At 39.9% G+C, this 16,594-nt stretch overlaps 2 protein-coding genes across 6 annotated transcripts in view; one reads left to right on the plus strand and one right to left on the minus strand.

The window, feature by feature from the left end:
* PHKB (phosphorylase kinase regulatory subunit beta) overlaps nt 1-9,914 on the minus strand; it is a 193,997-nt gene extending 184,083 nt beyond the window's left edge. For 2 of the 4 annotated variants that reach the window (XM_082366802.1, XM_082366801.1), the window contains exons 1-2: nt 9,770-9,894; nt 7,431-7,543 (exon numbers count right to left, since the gene is read on the minus strand). In XM_082366802.1, coding sequence (XP_082222928.1) covers nt 7,431-7,485 — 55 coding nt within the window. In that variant the 5' untranslated portion in view covers nt 7,486-7,543; nt 9,770-9,894. Of the gene's footprint in view, nt 1-7,430; nt 7,544-9,769 lie in introns of all 4 variants that reach the window. The other 2 variants (XM_082366800.1, XM_082366799.1) reach the window with 1 other exon arrangement.
* A 67-nt stretch (nt 9,915-9,981) lies between these two features.
* Nucleotides 9,982-16,594, plus strand: part of ITFG1 (integrin alpha FG-GAP repeat containing 1) — a 278,016-nt gene continuing 271,403 nt past the window's right edge. The window contains exons 1-2 of one of the 2 annotated variants that reach the window (XM_082366812.1): nt 9,982-10,353; nt 12,059-12,131. In XM_082366812.1, coding sequence (XP_082222938.1) covers nt 10,146-10,353; nt 12,059-12,131 — 281 coding nt within the window. In that variant the 5' untranslated portion in view covers nt 9,982-10,145. The remainder of the gene's footprint in view (nt 10,354-12,058; nt 12,132-16,594) is intronic. The other variant, XM_082366813.1, reaches the window with a different exon arrangement.

Genomic DNA, 16,594 nt, shown 5'->3' on the forward strand with positions numbered 1-16,594 from the left:
AATAGGTAAATCAAATGTCTATGTCTCTTTCAGCCTGAACCAAGAAAAGATATGGCAGCTCCTTGTGTGGTTTTACAGATGATTCCTCAGAAATACAATGATTAATCTCTGCTTTAAAATATGGACAGAGATTATCATAATGATATAAAATTAAGATATAGATTTATAAGAATTTGCTGCATATGCACACAGAAAATTTTCCTGTGTTAAATTTGGCCACACTCCAAAAGTTACTCTGTTGAGTCAAAGATACCGTACAAATGGTAGATAATCAAGGTGGCCACAGTTTCTGAATCAAGACTGATGACAGAGTCAATATTTGTGCTTTCACAGCCCTTCTTTATCAAAGATGGATTGAATGCCCCATATGCCCAGCAGTGTGCATTATGCTAGTTGTTAGACATAGAGATAGAGACATATAGCACATGGCTTCGGCCATTAGGCTGCTCCCTGCCTTCTCACCAACTTCCAATTTATTTGCATGACAGCCAGAGGATCTTCATAAAGTATTACTCAGGTCTTATCACCCTATTATTTCAAATTTTCTATAGTTTCCCCTTCCAATTACAATAAAATCCAAGTACCTTCAAGCCTCCCAGCACCCTGCCCCTCCCAGCCATCCCAGCCATCCTCTCTTTCCTATTATTGTCATTCACAGTGCTTTGTCCTTTGAGGATACTGTTCTCAAATATCCAGCTCTATCTATCCCCAAGATCCTATCCTAGGACACTCCTCACCCCAGCTTCTCACTTGACTCCTATATCCTCCTTCAGCGCAAATGTCATTTCCACAGATGCCTTCTCTGAAGTGCCACTCTAATCCTGCAGGGAATACGGAGCTCACAAGTGGTGCTAAGCAGAGGAATAATAGGATCAGTTCTTTATCTTAGAAAAATCACCCAGATAAGAACTTGTAGAACAGACTAGCTAGAGAGGTGGTACAATGGGAGGTGATGGTTATAGGTAGCAAAGTTAAGTAGGAAACAACTAGAAGAGGCCAGAAGAGAGTTAGAGACTGCATGTATGCAAAAGCACTGGTCATCTTTAGCTTTGCAAAAAGTTCCATCAGGCTCTGAGCTCTCTAAGACCAGTATCATATACAGTCACCCCTTGGAATCCACGGGGGATTGGTTCCAGGACCACACCACCGCTGCCAAGGACAACAAAATCTGTGGGTGCTCAAGTCCCTTATATAAAATGGCATGGTAAAATTGATATAGCCACTATGGAGAACAGTATGGAGGTTCCTTAAAAAGTTAAAAATAGAACTACCATACGACCCAGCAATCCCACTACTGGGCATATACCCTGAGAAAACCATAATTCAAAAAGAGTCGTGTACCACAATGTTCATTGCAGCTCTATTTACAATAGCCAGGACATGGAAGCAACCTAAGTGTCCACTGACAGATGAATGGATAAAGAAGATGTGGCACGTGTATGCAATGGAATATTACTCAGCCATAAAAAGAAATGAAACTGAGTTATTTGTAGTGAGGTGGATGGACCTAGAATCTGTCACACAGAGTGAAGTTAAGTCAGAAAGAGAAAAACAAATACCGTACGCTAACACATATATATGGAATCTGAAAAAAAAAATGATTCTGAAGAACCTAGAGGCAGGACAGGAATAAAGACGCAGACGTAGAGAACAGACTTGAGGACACGGGGACGGGGAAGGGTAAGCTGGGACGAAGTCAGAGAGTGGCACTGACATATATATATACTACCAAATGTAAAATAGATAGCTAGTGGGAAGCAGCCACAAAGCACAGGGAGATCAGCTCGGTGCTTTGTGACCACTTAGAGGGGTGGGATAGGGAGAGTGGGAGGGAGACGCAAGAGGGAGGGGATATGGGGATACATGTATACGTATAGCTGATTCACTTTGTTATACAGCAGAAACTAACACAACATTGTAAAGCAATTATACTCCAATAAAGATGTTTAAAAAAAAATGGCATAGTACAGTCAGCCCTCTGTATCCTCAAACTGTAGAACCCTCAGATACAGAGGGCCAACTGTATTACACACTTCCCACAACATCAGAGAGGTCCAGTAAACAGTAGCTAATTTGACATGAGTGACAGAAGAGCAGTGAATATCGCCAAGATGCAAACAATAATCATCGGCATTCATTTATGGAATACTAGGCACTATGCATGTTGAAGAAGGGGAAGGCAACAACGGTTGGGAGCTCTGGCTGAGTTTGTATCCTAGCTGTGTGACTTTATGTAAGTTACTTTGCTTCTCTGTGTTTTGATTTTTCAACAGATAGTTAGCAGTCCTACAGCACAGGATTGTTGTGAGATTTAAATGTAAAGCACTTAGAACACTATCTGTCACATATTAAGTACTCAACAAAAAGTAGCTACTGAAATTGTCACTGTTGTCATCATCAACATTATAATCATTGTTGTTATTATTAGTACCATTACAACCACTAGATACTTCATAAACATTATTTCATCTTCACAAAAGAACTTATGAGGGATATACTATTATCTCCACTGTATAATTACGGAAAGTAGGTGAAAAAGCAGTTCACACAGTTTATAAGTTTCATACTGAGACGTGAGCCTAGTTTTATGAGTCGATATACTAACCACATTACATTATCTCTCAAAAGGGGCAGGAGGGACTAAGATGTGATAAGTAATATGATTTTCTAAGCAATATGATTTACTGAGCATTTATTATCCTCCAAGCACTCTTCTGGGCTCTATGGATACAGGAGTGAACAAAACAGATGAAGTCTCTTCTCTCATATGATACATGAGCTTCTCTATCTCTGTATAGAGAAGCTAAGAGAAAAAAATCAAATAGTGAGAGGTATACTAGAGTATCAAAATTAAGAGTGATATGTCTGGGGGCCACTCTGATTGAGTAGGTAAAAAGGCCTTTCTAAGAAGGCTAAGTTTAAGATGTGAACCGAAAAGACAAACAAAAGGAAGAAGCTGCCCAACCAGCAAGATAAGAGATTATTCCAGGAAGAGGAAATAGCTATAACAGAGAGCCTAAGTGAAAACAAATTGTGTCTTAAGGAATCAAAGCATGCATGGCTGAAGAGCAGTGGGGGAGAGAGGAGTATTCCATGAGGAGATTAGAGAAGCAGGCAAGAGCTAGGTGATTAGGGTCACCCAAGGGAAGGACTGTGGATTTACTGCTAAAGGTAATGAAGGATTTCAGGAAGGTGACATGATCTGACTTATATATTTAAAAGATTCTTCTCACTGCTGGGTAGAGAACAGATTGCAGTGAGGCAAGAATATGAAGACAGGAAACCAGGCTATTTCAGTAGTTTAGATCAGAGATGAAAGTGGCTTAAACTATGCAGCTAGGAGCACAGCTGGAGAAAAACAGGCAGAATCCTGTATATGTTTTTGAAACTGGAATAGAAAAGATATACAAATGAACTGAATAAAAAGAGTAAAGGAATGAGGAATGACCTCCATATTTTTAGCTTGAGCAACTGGAAGAATATGCTTTAGTTTACTGAGATGGAAAAGATTTACGGAGGCATATATTTAGGGTAGGAATAGGATTAGAAAATAAGAGTTCTGTTTGGGCCAGGTTACATTTGAGATGCTCATCATATATACCCATATGGAAATTTTCAGCAGGCAACTAGATCAGAATCAGGAATTCTGGGGAGTTCCTCTTACCCTTTCTCTGGCTTTACAGAAGACTGAAGATCAAGAAAACAGTAAGAAGAAAATAGATTTTATGATGCACAATGTGGTATTCTGTAACAGTCTAAAGCAGTGAGACAAGCCATTGTACTCTTCATGAAATCATTTCACTTATAAAATCTGAAGCATCATCTTTGCTGAGGAGAATGACAGAAAGAGAGTAAGCTTTAAGGTCAATAAGATTCATGCCAAGGGAGTTAAGCCATATCATATGGCTTCTACTTCCTAAATCGTATAAGATTTCAGGGCAGGACACAGTAAGAAGAGATCAGAGCTCCCAGCAGGATACAGTTAACATAGTGCTCCTGAAAATTCCATCCTACATGAAGGGAACCCATAGCATACCCAATATAAGCCCAAAATCTCTTCTAACTATACACAAAATAATGACTGCTCTCCTTGTTGTCTAATAGGAGTTTCCATGGAAACTGTCAAAAACCATTTCTTTAGACTTGTAATGATTACTGACAAAAACGAAATCGACTTAGATTAAAACGAGAGGTAGATTCTGGTTAATCTGATTCCATCCAATTGTATTTTAGCATGACTAGTTTTCTTAATCAAATGGCTACCATGAGGGTAGATACCGAAATGAGGTAAAGAGATAAGCAACTATGTCTGCTTTTGTAAAATCCTACTCTTAAATACATACCAGCAATATTGTAAAAGACAAACATTTTTTAAAAAAGATAAAGAATAAAATTTATTGGGCAGCTATTAAATATCAAGTGTTTTGCATATAACATCTTGTTTAATCCTCAGAATAATATCTTCAGGTAGGTTTTATTACTCCTACTTTTACAGAGAAGGAAATCAGGTCTAAAAGATGTAAAGTTACTTGCTCAAGATCAAACAAGTATTAAACAACAGAGCGAGGATGAGATTCAGGTATAGCTGAACACAAAATGTGTACACTTTCCTTAGGCTCTTAAAAGGGGCCACAACACATAACAGTCCAGGAGCCTCAGGCCTATGGTCTCTTTCAGCCAAAAGAACTTTATTAATTGGTTGACTATTAAATTAGGCTGAAACAAGGCTGCTATATAAGTGCCTAAAAAGAAGAGAGTGTCAGACACACAAAATAAAAAGTTGAGTTTTGCCCAGAATATACAATAAAACTTTACCAGGTATCGATATGCCCATCAAATCAAATAAATCAAATTAAATTAATCAAAAAACCTAAAAATAAAGAGAAAAACTCAAGTCACATGCTGATAAACTCACTGAGACACTGATAAACTTAGAGCCAAGATAGAGATAAGCCAATGATTCATTTTAAGGAATAATTTTAAAAATTATCTTATCATCTAAGAATAAAAGTAAAAATGCCATGACATTTCTTACCTCATCACAAAATGCCATAACAATTACTACAAATAACTGAACTTGTAGTGCCAATGTAATTGCTCTAGCTGATCAACTCTGCTAATCTAAAATATAACTGTAGTAGTCAAATGAGAAATGGAAGCCATCTAAGTTACTGGATGCTACACTCCTTCCCTAATAATTAGTTAATTCATTTTGGTTGTGGAATTTGCCTATAAATTCATTGTCCTGTATGTTTTACCACAAGGCTCTTTAAAGAAAAACCTGGACATCCAGATCTCTTTTTAGATTTAAGCAGTCAAAACAAAAGAAAGTATATTCAACCACAGCACATACGGACACATTAGCATTCAGAGCACAGCTCAAGCATGCACGCATGGAAATGCAGGACACACTAAATTCAATAAAGAGCAGAAATAAAGAAAAACATAGCAGAAACAAATCCAGGAGGAATAAAGAGGGTTAAAATGCATAAAACGATCTGGGTATATCAGAAACTAATTTTCCAAAATCAAGATACTGGCTTTCACTTTTGGTAACATTAAATAGTTTCTAGCCAAAGGTACCAAGGAAAAGCTCAGCTATAAACCCAGGACATTCTTTAAAATGACTGTTAAATGAAATCACACCATTATACACTCTCCCACAGTTATAACGTCCAAGGAACTACAATAGCAGAAAACAAATCATTTCCAACATAAATGAAGTATTTCTAAATTAGTAAATAAACTATAAATGCAAACCACTCTATTTAACAGATAAAAGTTTTATTTCTTTATAGTTATCACTAAGTTTTGGTTAGATGAACCCCAAGTGTCTATACTGAAAGTAATTTATAAGGAATCCATCTTTTAAATGGCTTATAACGATTAAGTTTGGTATTTTCCTATTTAGTTTCTTGGTGCATTCTATTTTGATTTAATAATATGGTACTGGAAAAACTTCTTGTATATGGTTTTAAACACTCTATGTAATGTTAAGCACAGTTCTTAGGTTTTGAAATTTTCGGGACTATTGATGCATAAAAGCATACCTTTAGCATTCTATTTCCCAGTAACTGCTGAAGGACTTTGTCAGTGCTGAAAACCCATCAAGCCCTTATTAAGAAAGCCAAGATGAAAACGAGAGCCTGATGCTTAAAAGAAAGCACAGTTCAAAGATATATGTCCTCTTGTTCTCTTAGTCCAAAGAGTAAATCAGAAATCAACTGGCAATGTTACATATACTATTTTGTCATTTGGCAGATGACAACTAAAGACATGGATCATTATTGTTCCTTAAAGTATAAGCTTTGTTTTCTCCTGTTTGTGACTCTTCCGTAAGCTATTTCCTATTTCTTTCCTTCAAGATTTTTCCCCTCCATCTTGCCAAAACAGGGCTTGAAATACAAATGGAAATAAACGGTGGGGGAACCACCTCTGAAAGGCTATGGTGAAACCAAAAAGAAAGAATTTTTCACTGCTTGACTGGGTCATCTCACATTTATCTGTTAATGAGTCCTGAGGCTTGAATATTCTGCTTAAGGCACACTAAAGACAAAGCAGCCTCTTGCCAACAGGCTTTTCCCAGTGTTCACACACAAAACAGGTTTTAAATGGCCCAAGGTGGGTCACAACCCACAGAAAAAAGCCATAAAGACTTCAGTCTTCATTTCAGCTCTATGGCCACTTAACAAAGCCCTTCTCTTCCAGATACATTCAAAGGCCTGTGTTCCTAATGGGAATCCATATATGGTCTTTCCTGGATGCATGGACCTCTTCCAAATTGTTTTCAAGACCCAGGGCACTCATCTGGAGAGCAATTCCACAGCTTTCATCCAGCTTGCAAAGGGTCTCACCAACCTGACAGTCTAAGAGCCACTGCACCAACACCTCCTCCAGCCCTTACACCAGGAAGCCATGGGATGGAAGGCAAAGCACATGGCCTTGAAACATAATAGTCTCAGGACCTGGGACAACTTGCTTCAACTCTGTGGGCTTCCCTTTCCTGTCTATGAAAATGCATATAAAAATACCTACTTCACAAGGAGGTGATGAAGAGAAAATAATTGGGACGCTGACCAAATTTTTCTACTTTATAAAAGTTACTTTCTTATGCAAAAAGACAAAAATTATTGAAGCTTTTTATCTACCCAGGTGATAATTAAGGCTCCCAGATACTGAGGAATTGCCCCTGGTCAAACAGAGCTCGTGTCAAGACAGGGGCTCCACTCTGCACTTCTCATGCTTCTCACACCACAGACCACGTTCACCATACAGTGCAAACTTGAGCCCAACAATAACAGAAATGGTGCTCAGGCTTGGGCCCACCAAAGAGGAAATAAAACCAAAATAATATCATATGGTGACAACAACCTTCAGAAACAAAGGTATTTAAAATTACCAAGTGACCCTTTTAGGGTCTACACACTTACCAGACCTTAAGAAAGCTGGTGGAGAAGAGACGACTGCATCAGGTGAGCTGGCCATTTCAAATTGTTGACTCTAATCATAAGCATCGCAGGCTAAACTACAGCAATTTTCAAAACTGTTTAGTGAAGGTTAGAAGCAATCAGCATTAGATTAATTGAAAGCAGTGTGAGCAGTTATTAACATGATGGGGTGTGCAACAAAGGCAATAATTGAGGTTCATTATAATTTTATTTTCTCTTTTATGACTTGAAAATTTGATTTTCTTTGCTTTGATAAATTACATTTGCTTATATGGATGAGGCAGGAAATATATAATGACCACTTATTAAACATTACGTAAGAGTAGCATCGAGTAGCTCTATTGAGCAGTGAAGTGATTATGCTACTATGTAACAATGCTCAGAACTTTGCAGTGGCATCTATATCATAGTCAGGCTAGTCCAAGTTTCAAACAAAACTCACTTTATATACTCCTCTAAAAGTAACAAACAGAATCAGGGTGATTGCTTTTAATGACACAGGAAGTCAATGATTCACTGAAGAAAGTTTATAGTCTACACATCACAGCTATCAGAAGAATCTGAAACCTCAACTAATTTGGAGGGATGACTTCAAATCTCTTTTATTGCTATGATGTAAACATATAGGAACATCCAACATTTATATAATACACTCAACTACCTTGTACATGAAACTGGATTTAAGTGACTACATTCAACAATAGTTAAATAAAATATGATTTTTTTTTTTTCTCAGTAAAGAAAGAGAAGGTAGGTTTTCAAAGCTTACTGTTATGACACGCAGTTCAGAGGAAATTAAGACTGGAGAAGAAAATAAACCCTATACGTTTATTAGAGGAAAAGAGAAATGCTGTAAAAATATACGTTGAGGGTAGAGCTCAGTTTCCTGTAAGAAAACTCCAGTTACTCTCTTTGACCGGAAATTATCAACTCAAAAACCCTTTTTATAGCCCAAATAGACTCACTGTTAGTGATCAACTCAATACTTTAGTATGACACAAAAAGTTTGAGAAAAATGTGAAACAGAAATGTATGTGACTATTCTAAGTAACTGTACTAACACTAAAATGTACTAAGGACTAGTTTTTGAAAAATTCTCTCATACTTATGGTAGTTTTGTTATAACCCTAAGTAAATAAGTGCACAACTATTTTTAAGGTTTAAAAATAGAATGGAATAAGCAACAAAGATTGGGTGGATTTCTCCTGTACGATTTATGAAATTAGATACTTTCTTCAAAAAAAAAAAAAAAGACAGCTAAGAACTCTGTTGTCTTCTGCACAACAACTAAGAACTTCATGAACGGGAAAAGCCAAAATATAATGGGGTAGTATTAGCTGAGGGAAAAAAAACAAAACGCTTAATACCAGTGCAGATGCATAATTAGTCTTCCTAGGGCTATGTCTTTCAATGTTATCAGATTATCGACTTTGACATTATCATCTCCCAACACTAATTTATATAGTAACAACAAGCCTTCAAAAGGGAAGATTCTTAGATGAAGACTTGTCATTCCACCATCTTTCCTGTTTATAGGAACACTTTTTAGCTCGAGATTACATCCAGCCAGCCAGGAATAAGAGAAGTTTCAATCCTGGCTGTCAGATGAGTTATCAGCCACAAGTGCTAACTTCAACGTGTGACTTTGCAATTTGAACAAGTCAGTTCAGGACACTGTAACTGTGTAACTGCCTGCGCAGCGTGTTCTGACCTAGGTGACCTCCGGTTTGGGAGCCGCAACTGGGAACTAGGCGTCCTGGGGACACTTGCCAAGGGAAGGGGCCCACTTCCTTCTGAGTCCTAACTATGCTCACCGTGACCCCCTTCGTGGCCTGAGGCCCTGTCTCCCTCAATTTCTGCCCCATAGATAACTGGCTAGATCTCAGAACTTGTAATGTGAAAAGGAGATACGAAATAAGGCAACAAGCAGCCGCCAGTTTTCTAGGACCAGACCCTAGTCATATGTAAAAATGAAGCTATCTGACTTTCGGGGAGGAATACAGACAGGGAGGGCACTCCCGGGAATGTGGCCACCGCCTGATTTCTAAGAAGACTCCAGGAGAAGTCGGCACCACCACCTACTTTTCGAGAGGGAACACACACGAAATATAGTTGGGGAAGCAAAACGGAGCAAAGGTGGGACCACCACCTAATGGGGAAAGACATCAAGAGGAAGCCAGGGACCACCGCCTGCTTTCTAAGGGGAAACACGCGGGCACAGGTTTATTCCAGGAATCCCACCTGCCTCCTGCCCAAGGCTCTTGACGGGGAGTACCCTCTACGGTGCGGGGGGGAAAGGGTGGCGCCCCAGCCAGCCAAACCTGAGCGCTTGATCCGGGCTCTTCGCTCCAAGACCTTCCAGCTCACTTCGTCCACGAGCCCCGCCATCACGCTCGGGCCGCCGTCTTGGCCACCGCCCCCGGGGCCGCCTGTCAGCTCCTCCCGGCCGGCCCCGCCCCCCCGCGCGACACTGTCGGGAGGCGCACCGGCCGGAAGTGAGCGCGAGGGCGAGCTTCAACCTAGCTTCGCGGCCTCCCGAGCGTCAGAGGGGCAGCCCTACGGGAGAGTGAGACGGGGGCCGGCCGCGGTCGTACGGGCGTCGGGGCTACGCTCTTTCTCCCTCGGCCAGCGGCACGGTGCTTTCCGGCTGCCGTCAAGCGCAGCAGGGGGCCGGTGGGCGAGGGCCGAGGGGCTGCCATGGCGGCGGCACGCCGGCTGCTGGGCTCCTGGGTGTTGCTGGCGCCGCTGCTTGGGGGGCTCGCGCTGCTGGGAGTCGGGCCGGTCCCGGCGCGGGCGCTGCACAACGTCACGGCCGAGCTCTTTGGGGCCGAGGCCTGGGGCACCCTGGCAGCCTTCGGAGACCTCAACTCTGACAAGCAGACGGACCTCTTCGTGCTGCGGGAAAGTCAGTGCTTGCCCGGCCCTCCCTCTATTCGCGTGCCCCTCCCGGTGTTCCCCACACCCCTTGCCCGGATGCCCGGTCCTCCTGCATTTCCTGGCCCTTCTCGCCCAGCCCTGGCTCTCCCCCTTTATTTCCAGCATCCTTGCAGCTTGCCTGTTTTTTCCGTCTTTTCCAAACCCAGGTCCTGGCCTGACCACTCCACAGTTTGATCCACCCCCGCAAGCACTGGAAACACCCCGGTTTTTTGGGTTTTTTTCCTGAGACGACCGCGGCCGTCACTCACGCACCCCGCCCTTCTCATGGAATCAGCTGCCTTCCAAAGTCCTTCCTAATTCCCAGTAGTCTTTGTAGCTTGCCTTTACGTTCCCTGCCAAGGCCCCTTCATTCCTGTCGGCTGTATTTCCTCCAGTCTCCCTTCCCCTTTGATGAACTGGAAAAGGTGCGACCTGACAATTTACTCTCGTAGAGGACTTCTCCCTCCCTCTTCATTTACCTTGTTCACCCTCCCCTCCCTTTGTCAGGGTCCCAGCTTTCTTAGAAACTACTGTTCCTTCCCAAGGCCCTAAACACTCCACAGTTCTCACAAGTATTTCGCAGGTATTACTAATAAACCCAGTGTCTCCTTGGAAAAGGATTCTCAAACTGCAGGTTTTTCTCCCTTCTGGGCTGCCCTAGTCTTTTGTGTGCAAAAGACTTCCTTGCTTTGGCCACCACCCTAGTCTTCCAAATCTCTGTTTTCTTTTCCAGCTTGAGGTTCTTGGGAGTTCTTTGCTTTAACCATCACTAAACAAACTTTTCTTTGTAAATCTTGATGCTGACAATGGGCATTAGAGGGTCTTAGTGTTCTCTATTACCCACAAAGCAGGTACTGTTTAAGGTCAAGGCTGTGAAAGAAGGAAGTGAAGCACTTACAGAGTTTGACAGGATCTTGGCCCAGATCTCTTGGAGTCCTTCATAGGACTCCAGGGCCTCTTGTGGACCTTGGGTATTTCCCCTATCTTTGTATGACTCCATGTATTGCAAGAAGGGTGCATACTGCCTAACCTATAGCCACTCCACCCAAACTGGAGACAGAGATTCTCCCCTTAACTTTAAAGATGCCCTGTGTTTGACTAAACAATTTCAAAAATCTGTTCCAATGAGTGCTCATTGAGCTCCAAAAATGCATCAACCTGGAGGATGGTTCTGTAGGAGCCACAAGAGGGTAGTCTTGGAGGATTCAGCTTTTTCTGCTTAAATATGACATCATGTCCTAGTTACTAGTCAGATACCTACAGTAGGAGTTTCTGTGTCCTTGGTGTGATGCATCCGTGCAATGGACTGAACAGCCTTATGAGAGGCTGAGTTGTTAGGTTTGGGGAAGACAAGACTTAACACATAGTATAGTTATAAGGCATATTCTTTATATGCTTCCTTTAAGTCAATCAGTCTGACTCCTGGCAGAAGCCATTGATTTCAATTTGCCTTGACCAACTACCTTTTTCCTTGTTCATCCTCTAGTTTCCCTGCTGCTTTGAATATCGAATTTGTGATACACTGTTAGGAATCTCCATTCCATTAGTCTAATAGGACCAACCTTGAGAGGGCAGACGAACTGGAGTAAAATAAAAGTTTTCTTGTTGAAAACAGTGCCCAGAAAGCTTCTTGTAACCACTGATTGTATGTCTCACTGGGAAGCATTTTTCTAACGTATACTCGCTTCTTTTAGGAAATGATTTAATCGTCTTTTTGGCAGACCAGAGCGCACCCTATTTTAAACCCAAAGTAAAGGTATCCTTGAAGTAAGTACAAATGTATTTGTTTCTGTAAAACAGTCGTTAGTGTCATAATAGATACGCAATAACTAGTTGGATTGTCTTTGAAATCAATTTTACTCTAAAGTGGTGTTGTGATACAAAACCACTAGTTATGAGGTATGAAGCAAGTAATTTGTTAGGAAAATTAGTGAGCATACCAAAGTTTAAAAATGATTTGCTTTAAAAACTAAATAAATAATTTTGAGTGGAACCAGGTCTGTTCCTACATAAACACCTTTCAGTCCCTTGCAATCTGACATGCTTTCTTGAATGTCTTGGGGTTTGTCCCTCATCCTGAGTGTGCCTGTGGGAGCAGCTCAGTCACAGGCTCATGAGGTCAACTTTGTGTTTTGTGGTCTGAGGGAGGAGTTTGCAATGGGGTCAATGACCTCTGTTCTAATTTTTCATTTATTGACTGATAGGTGGTGACTGCTAGATAACTCATAGGTTGATTTTGAGGAAATTCAAATCAAACTGAATTTTTTAGATGTTCAAATAATAGTTCTATTTTTTTTATATGACTGGCATTGCATGAAACACAGTGACCTTCATTGATAGTGAGCCAACACAGTTTTGAAACTATAAGAAACAAGAATTGATCACTGTCTGGAGGAAGAGATGAGTCAGTGCAGGCTAAAGTGGCAGCTTCTAGAAAGTTATGGGACTTGTGCTTGACCTTAAGATAAGTAAAATTTAGGTGAGGGCTTTCAAGTTTCAGGACACAGCATTAACAAGAGATGGTAGTAAAAACAGCAGGTTGTGAAGAGGAGGTGGAAAGGTTTGCCTGACAGAAGTGGAGGGTACACTTTGGAGAGTTATGGACTAGGAAGATGAGATCAGGGCAGACTAGGAACCCTCATAAATATCAGAAAGAATTGACCTCAATCCCAAGAAAAGTGGGGAATCATTACAGGTTCTTGTTTAAAGGAGAGGTGGTGAAAACGGTATTTTAAGTTGATTTGATTTACTCGTTAACCATGTGCAGGATGAATTAGTATGTAGAAATATCAGAGATTACTTTGGAAACTGTTCAAAAAATTTAAGAAGTCCCCATATGGGGTAATGAGTGCTCAGATTCTACAGTATTTAACTTAAACTCAGACATATGTAAAAAAATATTGGCCTTGAGTTAGAACATTGAGGCGTTGAGGGGAAAGTTATAGATGGATAAACAGGAGATTATCCCTCTTGAGAAATGTTCCTTGATACTGGATGTCAGCATGCTTGGAGTGGGGAGGGAACAGAAGTTGATAAATACTACATCCAAGAAATGAACTGCCTAGAAGTGGTTTTTCATGGAAGATTAAAAGTTAAGGAATTTGTGGGCTATTAAAGACTTGGGTTCCACTGAGTTTTTAAAAAATCCCAGTTTTTCTTTGACTAATGTAATGTTTTATATACTTACAAAATTTAGAAACTCTTGTATTTATTTAGTATAGTTTTCAAAAACTAACTGTCCTTCACTGTTTTCTTCCCCCTCTCCCCTGTTCCTCTCTCAAATGCAACCACTTTTAAAACTTTGAGCTGTTTCTTCTGATGTTTATTTCCATATTCTAAAATAAGTTTTTATACTGTAATTTCTTGAGTTACCATCTTCATCTCTTGGATTTTTTGTTAGCATAGACAAAGATTTAGCATCTTTAAATTGGCTCCATCTCCATATAGTTGTATCATATTTTAGCTTGGTCAGTAATCACTGTATAAATTCTGGCCATGTAGATTATGTGTACTTCAGAGCCAAGCAGTATTCAGTATTTCATTTCTCTATGGTTTTTCCTCCAAGAGTAAATGATTGTTTTTTAAAAAAATAAATTGCACAGTTTTCTGTGTACATATCCTTAATTGCTTTGCAGATGTTCCATCATACCTGCCATACACCTGTTGTGCTTTTTTTTTCCCCATTGAGTCCTCTGCACTCCTCCCCAATCTGAATTCAACTCTCTTCTGCAGAGTTACTGTTTGGAGACTTTCCCTTTGTCATTCTATGTTTGATCCCTATTTCTTGGATCCTGTGCCATTTTGTTCTTTGCTTCTTCATTTACTTCACTGGAGTGTATCCTTCAAGAGATTCCTGAGAAAGGATGCATGGGTATGTCCCTCCATTTCCAAAACCTTTTTCTACTCACTCTTTGATTGGCCTGTAGTCTTCTAGCTTCATCGGTTGCTGGTTTTAAATGCATTGCTATTCTTTTTCCTAATCCTTCAAATATGACTTATTTTTAATTTTTGAAACTATTAGGGTCCCTTCTTTATCCTTTTTCTCTGAAATTTCATAATATGTCTTGGTGTAGACTATTTTTCATTCGTTACTCTAGCCTCCCTTCAAGCTGGAGGCTTCTATACTTGGGGCCTTTTTGAAATGTTCTTATATTACTTCTCTGATTATTTTTTTGTTTTCTCTTTCAGGAATTCCTACTAGTTGTTTATTGGACTGCCTAACTCCATCCTTTATTTCTTTATTTCATTTGTGTTTTTGTCATTTTGTGTCTTTTTCCCCCCGGGAAGTTTTCTTAATTTTATCTTCAGCCTTCTATTGAATATCTTTATGTTAGCTGTCATATTTTTTTTTTTATCTCCAAGAAGTTTTCTTTGTTCTCTTATTGTTCTTTTCTCTTAGCATGCTGTTCTTTTTTTTTTTTAATGGATGTATTTATGTCTTCAGGTGTGGTTTTGAAGTTTTCTTTTGTTTCCTCTGTTATCTCTGTTTTTTTCAGATTCCTTATTGCTATTTGTTTTGGCTCTCTTTAATACTCATAGTTTTCTTTAAAAGGCAGGTAACTCTTTATTATACTATATTAAGAATAAGGTACTAAAGAGCTAATTGGAAACTCTGCGTAATGGGACTTACCTCCTGTCTCCTGCCCTGTGGATATGTTCCTGGCTGACTGGCATCCTAGGAATTTGGCACAGTTGGGGGCAAGGACCAAACTGTTCCTCTGTAGACTTTCCATTAACTCCCTGTTTTTAGCCTAAGGCCAATATCTTACCCTCTCCTGAAACTTACATCTCTAATGCCTGAAACTTCCCAGAAGTAAACTACTTGGTTGTTGGCATGCTGAGCAAGAGGGACCATCACAGAAAAGGTGTTTTCAGCCTTACGCTTTACTTTGTCTTCTGCTATTTCGGATGACTCCAAATTCTGAGCCTTTCAGAGGTTCTTCAGGGCAAAATCTTCTTGAGCCTTTTCTCCAAGCACTTCAGCTTATACAGTTGACCATTGAACGACATGGGTCTGAACTGCATAGGTCCACTTACATACAGATTTTTTTTCATTAAATACATACTGCAGTACTACACTGTCCCCAGTTGGTTGAATCTGTGAATGTAGAACCAAGGATGTGGAGGACCAAGTATAAAGTTATACCAGCTATGGATTTTCAACTGCAAGTGGTCAGTGCCCTTAACCCCACGTGTTCTTCAAGGGTCAACTGTAGTTTTCTTGCCCTACTAAGGCAGAGCCTTTCATGATCTCTTTGTCTTTGAGGGTTATGCTCTTTTTTAAAAAAGAAATTCATTCCATATCATTTTAGTAGGTTCTTGAAAGAAGAAGAGATAAATTCATGTGTCAGTCTGTTATTTTGTAAAGTTCGAATTCCTATTTTTTTTTTTTTTTTTTTTTTGGCTGCACCCTGCAGCATGTGGGATCTTCCCTGACCAGGGAACGAACCCGCACCCCCTGCAGTGGAAGCACACAGAGTCTTAACCACTGGACCACCAGGGAAGTCCCTCGAATTCCTATTTTTACAACCATAAAGAAGGGCAATTTTAGGAATAAAATCTGCTCAGGTTAAGTTCCCATCTAGTCCTTTGTAATATATTACTGTCTATTTCAGGGTACTTTTTGACTCCAAATCATTAATTTATTTGAACAAGTATTACTGCCAGGTATGTGCAGTATAGGTATGACTGCACATGCATACATACACAGGTACACATACAGAGATATACACTTACATGCAGCTTGCTACATAGTAGCATGTGCAGTTGCTCTATCATCATTTTTAAAGACCAGCTATTTTTCATGGAAAGGTTAAAGTATTGTTGGAATTCTTTGAGGAAACTGGCATTACAAAAAATATTTTATCATAATGAGGATCAATTTAAGAGGCCAACACAACTGAATTTGAATTCCAGCTATTCCATTTAACTAGCTATTTAACAATGAAAGCTACTTCAACCTCAGTTTCCTGGTCTGTTCAGTGAGAATTACGATACCTATTTCAGGTGATGGAGATTATCAGATAATAGCTATTAAGTACTTGATGTAATATCTGAGACATAGTAAGTAGCTGCATTAAAATAAAGCTATTATTATGTTGTTTTTCTTAATTATTCTTACCCTTGTCAGTATTTTCCTCATTTTCACTTGAAGTAAAACCTATTATATATATTTTTATATTCTTGATGCCGTTCAGAAAATAATTATGCATAGGCTGTTTGGAAACTTA

This window comes from Balaenoptera borealis (assembly GCF_965194805.1).
Source record: "Balaenoptera borealis genome assembly, chromosome: 19".
Lineage (NCBI taxonomy): Eukaryota > Metazoa > Chordata > Mammalia > Artiodactyla > Balaenopteridae > Balaenoptera > Balaenoptera borealis.